This window comes from Larimichthys crocea, chromosome XV (assembly GCF_000972845.2).
Source record: "Larimichthys crocea isolate SSNF chromosome XV, L_crocea_2.0, whole genome shotgun sequence".
In the NCBI taxonomy this organism is placed as follows: domain Eukaryota; kingdom Metazoa; phylum Chordata; class Actinopteri; family Sciaenidae; genus Larimichthys; species Larimichthys crocea.
Window position 1 is genome coordinate 4,942,983 of NC_040025.1, and position 17,474 is coordinate 4,960,456.

At 40.0% G+C, this 17,474-nt stretch overlaps 1 protein-coding gene across 3 annotated transcripts in view; it reads right to left on the bottom strand.

Annotated features, from left to right (window-relative positions):
• klhdc8b (kelch domain containing 8B) overlaps positions 1 to 17,474 on the bottom strand; it is a 199,774-nt gene that overhangs the window by 11,559 nt on the left and 170,741 nt on the right. For all 3 annotated transcript variants that reach the window (XM_027288886.1, XM_027288885.1, XM_027288884.1), the window contains one exon: positions 4,013 to 4,114. In XM_027288886.1, coding sequence (XP_027144687.1) covers positions 4,013 to 4,114 — 102 coding nt within the window. The remainder of the gene's footprint in view (positions 1 to 4,012; positions 4,115 to 17,474) is intronic.

A 17,474-nucleotide genomic window follows, 5' to 3' on the forward strand; every position in this document is an offset into this window, starting at 1 on the left:
AATAAAATGATATGGCTGAGCACGTAATTGCATCTCAAGTTGGTCTCCTCTGATGAGTTTGCGTCTAATTACAATTTACACGCAGACATCAAAGTTGACGAGCGTTCATCACGAATGTGTCGGGGTGCAAAAATAAAGAGGCAGTGAAGAAGAGATGGACTGATACAGGGAGCGTAGGTGGGCGTGATGAAGACTGTCACTTATTATTGTCTCTCGCAAGGAAGCACACACAAGTGGCTTCTTCATGTGCTTGAGATCTTTTAAGGGTTTTAATGCATTTTTACATAAAAACACTCAAGCACAGAAGAGCACCGAAGGAAAACAAAGTGTCTTCATCTGCTGCTGCCTGGAGTTGCAACAATTAATCCATTCTTTTGTAAACCGCATAATCACAGAGATATGTTCCTTTTTCACTGTGGTAAGGAAAAATTCATACTGTCACAGCTCTATGAACAACTAATCAATAAATTGAGAAAAATTATTGATAGATTCATGGATAATAAAAACTGACCTAGTGCTGGACTTCCACAGGGCACATCTGAATTTGTATTGCCATATGCAGTCTAAGCTACCAAAATAAAAGCTTTCTGTCCTCACAATGATTCTCAAAATTAAAACCTAGACTAGTAGTACACTAACAGTGAAATTAGAACACAGTTAATGTACATAGATGTACATAGCAAGTCATTGAATTGCTAACCACCATTCACAGCTATGCTATCTAGATTAAGATTTAGGAGAATCTATTAGCATAAATGGAATTCAATATTCATAACTATGTTTTCGCTAGTGCATAACTGGAAATCATAATTGTTGCATTTTCATTACCATAGACCTTGCATTTTTCACAGCCATCGTACTTTCTCTGAGAAGGTGAGGTGAGGGGTATTCAGCTTGTTGCAGTCTGCATCCTCACCACTAGACGCCACAAAATTCTACACACTGCACCTTTAACTCATTTCTAAATGTGTTTTTAAGCTAAACAAAAGTACACTAATTATATTTTGCCTCTAACATTCACAAAGTTCTGAACAAAACACACATAGCGGTCAGGGTGTGGAGGTAATGAAGTAAGGTAAGTTGCAGCAGGTGAAGTGGGACCACTATGTTTTTATCCATGCTCCTTCAAACTACAGTTGTTTTTACATGTGCTCAGCAGAAGGCAGAACACGTTCATAAGAGGAACCTTGGATTTGTTTTTCTTCACAGCTCTTCAGGTCTGACAACCTGTAACAACATGCAGGAAGTGGTCAGGAGCAGTGGATCGTTTGGTTTTTAGGTTTTTAATTTCATGAAGCCTCTTTAATTAAAAACAATCTATTTTCAACTCTTGTCTCTTTCAGCTCTTACATAACTGTTTCACAATTAGTATGATAAGTCCAGTGTGTCAGATTTAGTGGGCTCTATTAAGAGAACATGGGAGAAATAGAGTATAATATTCACAACTATGTATTCATTAGTATGTAATCGACTGAAAATAAGGATGGTTATATTTTTGTTATGCTATATGTCTTTTATATCTACAGATCCTGCAGGTCCTTTTTCAGCCATGTTGAACGGTCTTGTTTGTAAAACTGGCTCTAAAGAGGGCCTCTTGGGGGTTTGCATGGTTTGCAGCCACCATACAGTAGTTTCTCCTTCATTCTAGGAAGAAGAGGGTGCAGGGTCCTTTCTGTTAATCCTTATTTATTCAGGAAGTCTCACTGAGATTAAGGATCTCTTGCAGGACAATCCTGAGAACAAATGACATACAGTATATACAACCACTGGCATAAATATCGCCAGTGCAATCACGTGACAACCAGGAAGAGAATAATAAAGCTGAACACCATGGCTAATTATGTAAGGCTGCTGTATACATCAGACAATTATTTATGTATAGAGACAATAATAGGGGACCTAATATTGATCTTTGTGGAACACCTTCCAGGAATATGATCTGAACCACTTGTAAGCGCATTATGGAAAGCAATAGTGTGTGTGTGTGTTGTTGTTTTCTTCTTTTATTTCCCAAGTCAAAAGGCAGAGAATGAGAGTGTGCCATAAACCAGCCATGACTCATAAACCCAAAATACCCCCTGGATTAGATAGTGAGGCTTGTTACACAGATGACACTCACATAACATATCTACCTCCTTTCCCCTCACTCGCCAACACTCTGTCATTTTCATGTTAGCAAACAGACAAACATCCATCGCCTTTTTCTTTCTCACTTAGTCCTTTCTTTCTTTTGTGTACACGCTGCCTGCTGAATTTCTGTCTTCCTCAGCAGGGCAAGATTGATGTTTCTGTCTCTTTCACACACACAGTCCCAATAGTTATCAGGACATATTATTGACTGTTACCCTGAGCTGTGAACAGAGAAAAAGTGCTAGTGTTTTAAGCCTACATGGGAATGTAAATTTTTTTTTTAGGACATTACTGAAGAGGATAAACAGCTCCCCTACATATGTAAAAACAGATAACTCTTCCTGCTTTGTGCGATAAAACATCACATTCATAATTAAGCTGGTAATAATTTTAGAAATGATCTCATGTTTTGAGATAATAAAAGAAATGTTCATCCAGCATGAGCTGTGTTGTTTATGTGCACGCACAGAGAGACATTCTTTAAATCTGTCAATAGTGTGTGCATATGTGTAATCTTGCTGATGCACACGGATGTACAGAAAGGAGAGTCAATATCTGCTTAACAAGCAAGTTGTTGAGGATAAAAGCTGACTGCAGATTCATTCGTAGCATTGCTCAATCTCTCTTCACACTATATTTACTTTAACAAATGCAGCTCAGTCAAGGAGAAAATGAAAAGTTAGTGGGAAATTAATTTGCTTGTGCTTTGCTGTGTGTGTGTGTGTGTGTGTGTGTGTGTGTGTGGTGTTTGTGATGAATCAGTTATGGTGTTTGATTCGCTGTTGCAGTGAAATCAGCACCAGCAACTTCAGTTAGTGGTGATGAAGCCAACTGTATCAGGGCAATATTTCAATTAAAAAAATATTCTCAGTTGCACTGTAATGATAAGGGTAGTTAATAACAATGTAAGATCATGGAATGCTGTATAAATACCACACATTTATTTTGTCATGTCTACACCTTTTAAGCTTTTCGTGCGCCATTTAATGCCATTACAGATTCATTTCATTTATTTAAGAGTTTTGGATAGTAATAAACACGTGTTTGTGAAATGGTTGCAGTTTGGTTTAGTTTAACCTTGGTTAGATTTAGCAAAACATCACGTTACGTATGTTCCGTAGGTTCAATACATTACCTAAATTGTGTACGTGGTTTAAGAAGCATCAACTTTATTCCTAATAAGATTATTTACTTTTGACTGTTGTTGAATCCGGTCAGAAACCAGTAGTAATTTGATGAAAAAAGGGTACGTCTGATCTTTTCTTCCTCATATTTCCCATTTAGAGCATTGAATATAGTGTTCATAAGTTTATAACTAGTCATAAATGAATGTCCTATATTCCAGTGATCTCATAGTTTATTTTAATTTGAAATTTTGTAATATTTTGTTAATCCTCAAGTGCCACTAGAGCAAGGTCACGTACCACAGGTTATAATCTGTAACCAAACAGCTCTTCCGAAGTCTGTGGGTGACATCACGCATACACTGTCTATTCTTTATACTGTCATTGTCATTGAGACATGATGATTCGGAAAATACTGAACACATTAATATGTTACTCATAAGGCATTCGTGATACCAGGCTGTTTTAACATATGAATCAGTTTTGTCATGCCGATTACTTATGGCACAGTAATTTAGACGTCTGCTACTGAATTTAGGAGGACTTTTCTAAAGTGAGAAAATACCCTCTGCTTGCGGAGGTCAGGCCAGTGTGAGGTATGTCCATTAACAGAATGTGCTGCAACATTGGAAATCAGTCACAGGATGATGTTCTTTCTCTCCTCTTTTTCCTTCATTCTTGGATGAAAGCAGAAGCACTGCAATCAATTCACAGAAAAGAACAATTGAGAAAGAAGGGGAAAGAATGGATGTGCTTACCTAGACCACCAGCTGCGATTACTCTTCCTCCCAGGCAGCCTGCCACGAAGTCAGCCCTCTTCTCCCTCATCCTGGATGTTCGGCTGGGCTTGATCCAGATACCTGCCACAGGTGAGAGAACACAAGGTACTGTCAGACTGTCACAACAGAAAACAAAAGTCTCATTACCACGACATAGTCAAAAGTATATTTATTACATTCATTACATTTATACATAATTGTTAAACCTTCTTCTAGTTTCAGGTTTGGAACCTGGCTGCAGGGATTTGCTCCGATTCAGACACAAGAGCGTTAGAGAGGTCCAACAGTGATGTTGGGTGATCAGGTCTGGCTCACAGTTTGAGCCTCAGCTCACCCCAAAAGGCATTGGATGGTGTTGAGGGTCAGGTCTGTGTGCAGGTCAGTCAAGTTCTTTCACAACAAACTCAAAAATAAAGTTTTATTTATTGACTATGGTCTGTCAGAGTCTCCCAAAGTTTTGTTTGTTTTATTCATTCATTGATTTTAGTTCAAGTTAAGTTCAATATTTGACTCACATATACAAGGCGTATAGAAAATACAGCAGAAAAGTAGCAGAAAAGAACATGAAAAATATAAAACAAGACAAACAAAATCTTAACGTGAAATATCAAATTATAATAGTAATGACACACACAATTTTACACATTGCCCTCGCTCAAAACCAAAAGGCTGAGCCTAAACAGCCTGAGACTACAAGTACACGATTTTAAATTAATCCTTAAAAAATAATATTTCACATAATAGTACATATTTCTTGTCAAGACTGAGATGAGAACGATACGACTTCCTATGCTGGGGACAGTTCAAGTAGTGACGCATCCCCTTTCCTATTCCTTACTGTCTCCTCTGCAGAGCCTTAGCGAGGGAGATAAGCTGTATGCAAATGCAGCAACCTACACAACAGGGCAAGCAGTAAAAAAATTGCTGCATTGACATAAAGTAAATTCATGCATAACACTGCAAATGACCAGATGTTAAGTACCCATCAGTGTAGAGACTCTTTGCCCCCATGGTGCTGCAGCCTCCCAGCCTGAAAATGGATGACATGGTCATTCACACGTGGACAGTATTTTATTGGACACACTAAATGGGCTAAAATTAGCAGAAGCACCAAGTACAGCCGAGTCTGCGCAGTAGTGATTGGAGTTGAAGCCAAGTTATCAAAGTTCCGCCTATCATTAGTGTGGATGACGTTTCCTACTGTACCCTAGGAATGGTACTGTATAGCACTCATGCCAGAGGTCACAGCCTGTACCTCTTCTAAAGCAATAAGCTGAAGTCAGTCAACTGTTTGATGGTTTGTCTGACTAGCCTGACCCACCTGCCTTGATAAGACTGAACTCTGTGAATTAAGGGATACGTTTGATTTTGATTCAGACAAACAGACAGACCGTGTGCCTTGTAGATTACACTGTAAGTAACCATGAGTGTGATCCAACATGGTTCGGAACCAATATCCAACTGAAGCTTCACATGTATTTAGCTGGGTATGTTATAGCCTCATCTGAACACTAGTAGATGTCATGAGTCTAGATCTGTGTCAGTAGAAACCCTTCAGAATTGGGTTGGTATCCTCATTTGTATTGCTGACATCCATTCTCCTCAGTCGAGCGTCAGTAAATAGTACTGAGAACTTCTTCAAATTACAAGTGAACCATCTCACACCAGATTTCCTTCACAATTAGGACTTAAAATGTCAACTTTGTGTTGGAGCTATAGGAAAAGTCAAAGGATCATTAAAATCAGGAACAAATTGATGAACCGACTGAGTGACATCCACAGAGCAGTGCCACTTTGCTCTGCTTTGTTAAAAACAGATTGAGAAACACATTCAGGGAACTGAGTACAATACATCTAAATACTGACCAGCAGTGACATGCACCAACTGCAGGACCTGTATCAGACTGTGGTGCACCACAGGACAAAGCTTTCTATTTACCCGCTGATCCTCATTTGAACCCTCACATATGTTCGTGAGCTCTGGAAAGTGACCACAACAATGAAAAGATAATAAATAACCTCAGAGTCAAGTTACTACTACCCCACACTGAGAGGAGCAAGCTGACCTGTGGAAGTGTTACCGGAACAAACAACACACTGGGCTTATCCGAGAAGCACTTGTAGAAGTGGTGGTGGACATTGCTGTGGGGCAAGCCTAAGCAGCTGGATAGTAGATGGAGGTATCGCTCAGTGGATAGATGGATGGGTGAACCAATGAACTGTCATTTGACAACAATAAGCTTTGTTTCATTGTCTCAGTGTCTCATGGTGCAGCACTGAGCGGTCACCAGAGTACAGTTAATACAAGAGACAAACAGGAAGGTCTTTGTAAGTGTACTTCTACTGCAGCCCAGTCTCCCAGCGCTGATAACAGACTGCCAATTAAAACTTTGCCAGCACTGCATGACAGAGGCTAGAGAGGAGGCTGATTGTAAAGAAGCATTAGTTTTTTACCAACTTCATCACTGCTTGAGAAGCAAGTGCTGTTCATCTGTTCTCTGAATGTTCAGGCGTACATATAGCTGATACCTTCTTGTTTACAGCAATTTCTGAACTGCTGTTCCGATTTGACATGCATCACTACCCAAGAGCATGTGAGGAAAACATCACTTTGGTGTACAATTCATGTTCTCAATCTCTGTTAATCAGAAGCAACAATAACAAAAATAAGGTCTCGTGAAATGAAGGAATCAGCACATTTTCAAACATGTTCCTCGTGTTCGGAAACTAGATACAAATGAGTCAATTTGTTTTCCTGTAAACAACGAAAGGTTCAAGGGGAGAAAGAGAGGAAGGGAGGAGGAAGGGGGGTATTTCCGAGATAGCACAAATGGGTTGCAGAGCTTCTGTAGCACCGGCTTGGAGAAGTAATGGCAGAGTTGCAGAGCAGCTAAATGGTAATCTCTGAGTCAGAGGAGGAGAAGGGAGAGAGCAGCTCACTAATAGATATGCTGGCTGCAACACATCAGCTATTCAGCCATGGAAAATGGAAAGGCTAGATAACATGCAAATATAGTGCAGATATATAGGAAGAGGGGAGTGAGCAGCTGAGCTCCCAAAGAGTCGTGCAAGCTTGTAACTTCTGCTGCTTCTCTCTTCTTTCCGGAGCTGTCTGTACATAATTTGGAGGGAATAGCCATGACAGTGTTGTTATCTCAGTGCCTCCGCTATCTCTGGATTAAAATCAGACCCTGTACATTTTCTTTGGTTGTCTGATAAATGTGTGTGTGTTATTTATTCGATGTTGGACAAGCATGCAGCACACATAATTGACACATACCATAGTATCTATAGCCGAAACTACAGTTTACAATGCAAGAGAATACAAAACAAACTGAAAAAAGATCCTTCATGACTGCATGTCTAATTCTTCTGTAAAAACTCTTTGATTTCTGTGGGTAAGGAGCTCCACATATTGATCCAGCAAACAAAGAAAGATGCCTGACCAAAGGTTTTGCAGGACGCATTTAAGGTCTCCATAGAGACACAAATTAGCACATCAGAAACATGGTTATTTAGGCAAAAATTAAACAAGGGATCAAAAACTTTGCAGCACATGAAAAGGGTTCAGGTTCTTTTTTATATTGCACACATCTTTGTCAAACCTTGAAGCCTACATTACCTACAATTCAACTCAACTGCCAGCAGTTTAGGTGTATTATACTCAAGAGGAGCCTCAAGAGGAGATGAGGAGAATGGGCTACATCTCACCTCTTTAATTTCACACCTCCATTTTTTTTTTAAACTTGCAGTTTTCAGACCCTACAGGCCCTGAGTCAAGTGACATCACTTCAGAACATTTATCAGACTTCACACAGCTCCCTCTGGTGTGACAAAAAACTTTATACAACTTCATGCAGGAGTTCTCCACAACGCTCGTAAGCAGACATTTAGCAAACTTCCCCAGTAAGGCAACAATCAAATGCTCTCAGATCGCATCCAGCATGTCATTCCTCATCTTTATCCTTCCCTCATTTCCTGTCATCTCTCTACTGTCGGCTATATCATATGATGCCTTTATTATATGATGGTCAAACTCAAGGTTCTTATTCAAAATATCCAAAAACAGGTGACAGGTTAGGGTGTTGCAGAAGCTGGTTATGATCAAGAAGTTGATGTTGTAAAAATATCAAAAACTGTGGCTGTGGATGAGTCTTTTTTCTTTGTCTTTGTAAAGATACTTCTATCTGTGCACGTGTAAAAATGAGCACAGCACTGCAATGTCTTCAAAGAGAGACTGTGAAAGTGTGAGCCGTTGCCTTAAGACAAAGTCAGACATGTCAAACCAATTCTTTTCAAGTAACCCCTCACCCGTACTCTCTTGTAAAAAGGATTTCTTTTTGTTAATAAGGACACACTCCTCACAGTGGGAAAGGATTTGAAACATAACAGAGTTTGATCAGAGAAGCTAAATTTGGAGAGTTTTGGAACTGGACCACCAGCGTCTTGCCCGAGGACTCTTCAACGTGTGGACAGGGGGATCATTGGACCACTCGCTCCACCTCCCGAGCCACACACCACCCCCGGGCTTAATTTGTGTTTCCACATAGTGGCCTGTCGTGTGTATTCTCACACAGCCTCTCACAAAGCTTGTCAAGCAGAAAGCTACCAAGAGACAGAGTGAACCATTCCCTCATGCAGAAAGGGGCATTTCTAAGTGCTGCTTTAACCTATAAAAAGAACAAATGAGTCACTTTGAGGAAGAAATGCTGCCGTTTATCAGCACAAATTAATAATTCGATTGCCTGAGCCAATTACAAAAGATAATTTACTTTGTTCCTGTTGGATCTTTCTCTGCCAAGGTTACACACACACAGACATGCATAGATCTACACAGTCTGGTTGTGCATGAGTGTGAGGGTGAGTTGAATGACGTGTGGGGCAGATATGTGTCTGGTGGACTCAGCTGGAGGAGTGGAGAGTGCGTTATTTAAAGCCCAGAATCAATCCTCTTCCTTCCCGTGCTTTGCCCTCCCAGACACCGGCGCTTCACCGTGTACCCATCACAGAGCTCAATAAGATAAGCACACACAAACACACACACACACACACATACACACACACCTAGACAGGTATATGAGACAGAAGCAGGAGCACACACACACACACACACACACATATTAAGATATAAGCCTTCAGATACATGCACATGCACACAAAGGCACAGATTCTAAGTCTAATATACATACAAATATACACAGTTACACCCATGCATACAAAAAAAAAACCCCACCGCTACATCCACCCAGTGGAAGGGTACAGCTACGCCACACCTCGCCTCATTTCCAACCACAAGGTAGAAATGGGAAAACGTTGGCAAAGACATGGGGCGGTAATGACAGCGGGGATCACATTCAGATGGAAAAATACATAGAATATTTCAGGCAGAAATCAAACAGCAACGCCGCTTGTGATCACAACCCACAAAGCAGCACGAGACAGCAGGCGGCCCGACGTTCTGTTAGAAAATCTGAAAAATGTTTAACAACATTTGTTGCATCTTCCAGCTGCACGCAGCATGAAGAAGACAGCTCATCCTCCTTTTTAGATGACTAAGGTATATTTTCATTTCGAGGTTTGCTGACCTGCAAAGCTAAAGTGCAGAAGCGATGCAGCAAAACAGTGATGCACTTGATAAAGTTTATTTCATGAACCAAACTAGTTCAAACAGACAAAAAGCAAACACTGTTTGTATCCAGATTCCCCCCTCGAATATGTGAAGGCAGAGGGCAGTATTATTTTTAAGATTTCATGTACGGTATTGGAGCCTCATATTTTTCTAAAAAAGTAACAAGTATTATTTGTAAAAAGCTGCTGTAGACTGATGAAGATTATAATGGAACACTCTATGTAGTTTGTACTGATTATACATCTTGGATATCATCTGTTTATGAAAAAGTACAATCCAGCTAAATTGAAAAATGATCCACATTATAAGGAAACAATTTCAGATTATCATTACCTAGAATGCAATATATAACCATTAAGATATTCCATATATAAGGTAGTACCATTCAAACATACCCAACACTAATCTCAGCATGTAAATCATCACTGAGAGTCTTTGCGGAATGAAGAGAAATGACCTTAATATATCCAAGGTGTTGAAAATCAGGTTGATCCCTGTCAGAGGCGTTTCGTTGTCCCTACACACTCATCTGAGCTGCATCAAGGTCTACAGTGTGTTTGGATGCCGTGCTGTCCCCATATGGTCGAACGCATCTGCATCTGCTGGCTGACAAGACTGTAGATGTATCCACACCAATCTGTGCAGGCAGGGAGGATGAGATCTCATCAGGGTGATGTGAAGGAAGACGTAGGCTGCTTCTGAGCTCAGTCAGCAAACTGAAAGCAAACTGTTGAACACCCACGTGCCTGCGAGCTGCTGTTGGAGTAATGTGCTGTAACAGGCTGTCATACAAGTGGATTGGAGGCCGGTGCTGCAGTGTCAGAGGGAGTCAAGAGCTGTAACTGTATCAGCATGGCTGCATTTTAATAAGCACACTAACATTGAATAATATCAGTCAGCCAACCAGTAATGATGGCAATCTTTTAATGGTTTTCTCTCCTGTTTGAGTGAGCACATTTTAAGTGTTGTGATAATACCTCGAAAAATTAGTGGCACTCAGCTCAACCTGATGGAGCCATCTGCAGCACTCAGTACCACGTTAGGCCACGTCACCAGGGGACACTGTGGTTTTCGTGACCAGAACTTTTAAGGTGGCTTCCTGCCAAGAACATAGTGACAGAAAATTCAGTCTGGCCTACTTATGATGAAGGTTTTAACAGTAATCATCTTTTTATCCACAGTATTGGCATGTTAACCTGTTATACAGAACCATCTGGGAAGTCATTGTTTTTCAGGCGCTTTCAAAAACTACAAACCCAACTTTGGGTTTTTGTTAAGAAGAGTGAAAACATTTATAAAAACCTTCAGCGTCGTTCTTTGCACTTCTTCCACTGAAGAAATTCCCTCCAGTTAGCATTCAGTGCTAGCAGCATCTATACTAACAATTTTTGCATCCAAAATTGTTGTTTTTGGGCAAGGAGTCACTTCTTACACATGCCATCAAGAGTTCAAGGAGCTACAAGTAGCTGCCAGTAGTTCCTCATTGGATGCTGACTGGTCTGCATAAATGGAACCCTGGCAAGATGGATTCTCAAGCTGCCTCGCAAGCACATTGGTATGGATGGCAATACTGGTCAATTGATCCACCACTTTGGTTCAGACTGAACTATCTCAACAACTACTGGACAGATTGCCATGAAACTTGATGCAGATATTTATGTCCTTCCCAAGATGCATAATAATACTGTATGTTTCGTAAAACCCTGACATTTAATTTAGCTCATCATCTGGTCAAAACTTTAATCCAATCAAATACTTCAACCAACCTCGGCTGCACTAATCATTAAAGTTTTCTTGTGTTTAAATTCCAGTCAGCAATAGATTATTGAGAATCTTTTCCCTCTGGCACTCTCCATCTCTCAGCGGGTATTTTTACTGCTGTGTTGAAGCACATGTTACACGCTGCTATAAAAAGCCTTCAGAACTCTCTTTGTCTCGCCGCGCCCCCCCCACTTAACCAGGTTTTCTCCTCGATCCGCTGGTGCAACATAAAGCCTTTAAAAGTCTCTGCATTTCTTTATCTGGCTCTCAGATGGAGAGTATTTATTTCCTCTCTTTTCTGCAACTGGATTTGCATCCCGGACAGGCAGGATAATCACATTCATCCACAGAGCCAAACACACACACACACACACACACACACACACACACACACACTCATGAATGTACAGCTTGGGGCAGTTGCTGCAATGCAGGTTTGATTAATTGCGCTCTCCTATTGATTACAAGGGTCGATGCACTAATCCACATGTCTAATGAGGATCGAGGGGGTGTGCAAAGCAAGTGAGAAGAACAATACACCCTGCAAGACTTTGAAAACTTCCTGTGAGTGCAGAGATAAGGGTATGGGTTCATTTGCAACATGTAGTGCAGTGCAGGAGAATCCTTCAACAGTGTGGAGAGCTCCACATGAGGAGGAAAGACAGCTGTCTGCACTCATTTTGGAGATGATGGCTTTAGGGGACAGCCAGGAGATACACGCTGCAGATTTCTACTAGGTCTGCTAATGAGTACCCATGGCCTCTCAGTAATCCTATACATATTCATGCTAAGTGGGTGGGCCTAGAAGTCGGTGTGGGCTTTAATCAGTTCACCACTGTCACGACCATATCATGCATCCCGATGCTTCTGAACTACCAACAGAGCTACAGATGTTCCCAAAAAGGATAATTCCAAAGTCTGCAAGAAAAGGGTAATGTAAAAGACCTTCCACAGCGCAACCATGGGCCAATCAATTAAACAATCAGTCAATCAGTCAATCAATCAATCAACCAATCAACCAATCAACCAATCAATCAATCAATCAATCAATCAATCAATCAATCAATCAATCAATCAATCAATCAATCAATCAGTTTGTTGCTTGAGAGAATACAAAAATCCACCCAGTGAAAGCAGAGCCCACATAAATGTAGACTTATCAACTAGACATCAACACCTACGTGAAGATAAAGAGCACTCATGCAGAGACATCACATGTTGGACTGTATGAAGACCTAATTGCAGCTGCCACGCATCTTACAAAGTCCTAGTTGTGAAAGATACATGTTGAATTATCAAGATACAAGAAACTGTGGGCTGTATCATAAGGGTCAGCTGAAATAAAGCAAAATCTCTGCAAATTAAGGGAGCTTCTTTAAATTCCCAGTGATTCATGGAAGGGAGATCATTGCATTGTGGAAACATTCTGACCTTCTGAACTTCCTCCACAAATCCTACCTATAACCCTCTGGAGTCCTTACAATCACCAACGATTGCCAAAGCAATTAACAGGACGCCAGAGGGCTAAAGAGCATCACAGTCATGCCTGCACTGTTCTGTTCTGGATTACAACTGTTGTTGCCACAATTGTTGGCAAATTCAGATGGAAGAGTTTATAAGCCACATTCTTCTGGGAAAAGATAAAGTTGATTTGAATTGAACTGAATTAAACTGCTGTGGCAGATAATGTAATATTTCGACATGCTATAATGTTGCATGCTGGTAGTTAACTCCAATGTGTGTATTGCTACTAAATCTTAGCTTAGCTAGTAGATGTTACACATCAACACTGTGATGAAAACCTCTTTTAGGAGGATGAAACCTGGCTCACAAATGAACCTAAAACACTGCAATGAGACACATTTAGCACCAGAAGTGAAAATCCATGCTTACAGTGAAGTGAAATGTGTTTTTATGTGGATATTTATGTGGACTGTGAGTGAATGTGGATACGCATTTTTTTTTTTAGAAATGATTTTAATGATGTGTGGGTGGTTCTGAGCCTCGACTCTCCTGTTTATGTTCACCTTAGCTGGTAAACTATCGATAACAAGGCTGTCCTTCATGTTTCCACAGAGCACACTGGTCTAATCAAAGCTGTTTTACTATTTTAGATTGAAACCAGCATGATCCAGGTTAATGGTCATCTGACACTGACTCAGTTCAGAGAGATCAAAGAGCTCATCGTCTTTGAAAATCTTAAAACATTAATCATCCAAAGCTATCCTCCTTCGATCGATCCTACATACGTGATACAAAACATATTTCCATTGGGCAATAAGATTCTAATTCCTGACTGTAGCCAGAAGAGAATATGTAGATCCTATATATAGAAAAAAGTAACAATCAATAGGAGCGATAGGTGGATTTCATAAGACAGTGTGCACTTGAATTATGTTCAGCAACATTATTGACATCATTTATCACTCTACATGAATCCAATATGTACATAATACCTACATTTATGTTTACCCTTCTTAGTATTTTTGTCTTTGTTTTTAGCTCTATGTCTGTCTATCTTCCTGATCACTGGTCTTAGTACTGTGTGCGACACTGAGAGCGACAAAAAACTGAACTGGAGTCAGGTTCTTTTTGTGTGAACACATATTTAACTGATAAAGCTGATTCTGAGTCAGATTAATCACAGTTTTATTTTAATACTAATTCCAAAATACACACATACACAAGTAAGAGGCAAAACAAAAGCATGCATGCAATGTTTTGAATTTTAGAAGCTACCTTATACCATCCGTTTTCACTGTAATTCCAGGGTTTCAGGGTCTTAAATGTCCCCATGGGAACACTGTGTCATCACTGCGTCATTACAATAGTAAGTATGAGAGATGAGCAGGGCGAAGTAGAAGAACAGAGCTGGATTTCTAAAAGATAGATGATTACCTGCTGTAATAAAATTCCTCTGTTTGCTAAAAAGTAATTATGTGAATTCATGTGAAACAATACTACATTACACACACACACACACACACATCATTTCAAATATTATTACTGCAAAATGAAAGGAAGGGGGGATATTTTTATGAACATGTCTGCTCTGAGATCCATCTATGAGTCACACTCTCACACTGTCACCCCTTGACTATCACTTATTTATCCAGCGCTGAATAGTGATGATGAATGGTCAAGAGACGTGACGGAGAAAACTTTGCCCAAGCTCACAGCTTCCAAAACAGCAGGAGGAAAAAACACAATCCAATATCCAAACATCCATTCTTGAAATCTGTTCATAGAGTAGCAAGGTGAGGACACACAGGGGAGAGTTTAAACATGACAGAGATGATTCAGAGGGAGAGAAACAAGTCTTTGGTTCTGAAGGTCTGACAGCGGCTGGCAGATTTTGAGTCATCGCTCCTATACCTCTGTGCTCTCCTTTCACCCACCCGGTGAGGAAAAGTAGCACTGATTTGCACACCATAATTATTCTGCAGATCATGCTTTAATGGAAAGAGAAGTAATCAGCAGGAGGCCTAACAAATCTATTTGATAGTCTATGCAATCACAAGATAATATGAGCGTTAGAACTGGAAGAATAACAAGAGCAGAGATGACAGCTGCTGTTTTAAGGCCACCGTGGACTGTAATGACAAAATGGAAACGATCATAATATTCTGTCTGTCTGCCACTTTTTCTCGCAGTTTCACTATCTCCAAATCGACTCATTTCTGCTCGCTCGTCTTACTGATCCCGTCTCTGAAGGCCAGTGGAATAAAGGTTTGCTCTTCTAGCTGCAGGTCTGCTGCAACTCTTTGCTTTTTAAAATCAAAGCTGTAGACTTTTGATTCAAATTTTACACACGCACTGAAGCTTTTACTCTCGTCTTTTATCTTATTTTCTGTTTGTGAATGTATTTAAATCAAAATCTTGTAACTTTACTACCATGAATAAGTTTTAAATCATGAGAGCTTGGTGAAATAAAAAGCTGAAAGACAGACGCCAAGCTGGGCTGACTGCTGCTGGACTTGCTAGTTTTTGATCATAAGTACCGGTAATGTAATCAGAACAAATACATGTGTACATATTTACCACATTACACTCTGAAACACCAATGTCTACATAATGTTGCTTTTATATTATATTACTTTTATGCCTTAGGGAAAGCATTTTTAATATTTTTTAATAAATTGTCTTCTATCTCTCTTTTTTCCTCTCTGCCTCCATCTTTCCTCCTTTCTTTCATAGACTCCTTTACACGTCCACCCAACAGCGAACGTTGCTCAATTACTGTGTAAAAAGCAGCCCACAGGGACCAGTTGAGACCAGAGCCCATGTCCATTAGCCACTCAGCATGTTTATGTGTGTGCGTGTGCGTGTGTGTTCATGTGAGCACACACAGATATGAGAGATACTGTTTGAGTCAGAGAGACACAGCTTTGTGAATGTGTGTGTTCATTTTTAAATTTCATTTTTCATTTCCCACATCTTTCTATCTGTATAGCCAGGAGATACACCACCGCTGAGCATTCTGCTGCTACTCCCAACACAATGGAGGTGAATAAAATTTCATTCGTGGTCTTTGGTTTTTACAGAAAATAAGAAAGAAATAGTTCATATTAAAGTTGGTCATGGCTTGGTCATACGCTGTGGATTACCCAGAGTAACTGGGGCCTAAAACTAAATATAACTCTTGGTGCTGATAATGCTGGCAATACTCTGTAATATTCCTGTAACTGTCTGCAAGTCACACAAGAATATCAAAGCCACCATGTGTCAGTATTATATAACCTCCTTAGCCACTCACACCAGTTCCTAACTGAAAGCAATGTAAAAAAGGGATTCTGAAGTAAGGTAAACTGTCCTCCAACTAAACAGAAAGAAGAATCTACCACGACCTCCCTCTATGAATATAATGGTCAACGATGTCACACTATATCCTCTTCCGCACAAAAATCATAGTTATTATGGCCGCAGGAGATCATTTGAACTTAACATTTCATTATTGGGCATTTGTCAAACAACCAATGTTGATCTTCTTTCTTGGGAAGACATTCTCGGTCACCCCTCCCTGCATTTCCTGCCTGTAACTCTGTACTGTCACTATCAAATAAAGTCAAAAATGCCAAATAAGAAAAAAAAGGACACTCAAAAAGACATAAATACTTTAAACTAACTATACATACTAATACAACATTCCCTTCCGACAGGGATAATGTTGTGGACGCTAAAAGGAGCCTGAAGGAGGAGTAATAGTCCGATGTAAACAGCCTTATAAAGGACAGACCGAAAGGCATGGTCATTTTCAAGAGATGCTGGAGTTCAGCCTATAGAGAGATTAAGAGGTGTGAGGCGTGTAAGTCCTTCTCCTTGGAGTGTGTATTCTTGGTAAGATGAGTGATTGGGGCTTAAGGGATGTGTCAAGTGTTTGTCCAAACCTCTTGATAAAACCTTTACTTCGTCCAACAAATGTGATTTAATCACTCTCTGCAGTTCAACCCTTTTTGTCAGAGACAATAACTTTGATGAGTAATGCATTGTAAATGTACAGAAAAGTCCAATATATATTCATATATAGTATTTTTGTTGTTGTGAGCGCCTAATTGAACAGCCACAGAGCTGCTGTCAAAAGCACACAGTCTGTACTTTACACCTCTGACACATAAATGCCTGATTCTTATTTTGCACTTGTAATAAAATGGGCTTCATGTCACTACGGTCACAAATGCTTTTCAGCACTTTGAGGGCCATGTTAACCTAAAATGTTAATCATAAAAGTACATCACACAAAGCACAGCGATTAGCTTTTCATGCATCTAATGTAGGTGGCAATTCAAGCTCTTGTGCAGCTCTTGTGTGTTGTCATGTTTGATTGGAGTAATAATGACTACTTTAGATCGAAGCTCTTGACTAGACACTCTCCATTTACAGGTTGCAGCTTTGTTGGGTGCCTGATTACTGATGCTGCTACATTAACTTATCTTTTCCATATTGTGGAAGGTACATTGACAGGGCAGTATCCAGAGAAAAACTATGAAGCTAACTTCATATTGGATCAGTATTTCGTTATATTGGATGTTTGGCTGCTGAATGTAAGATATC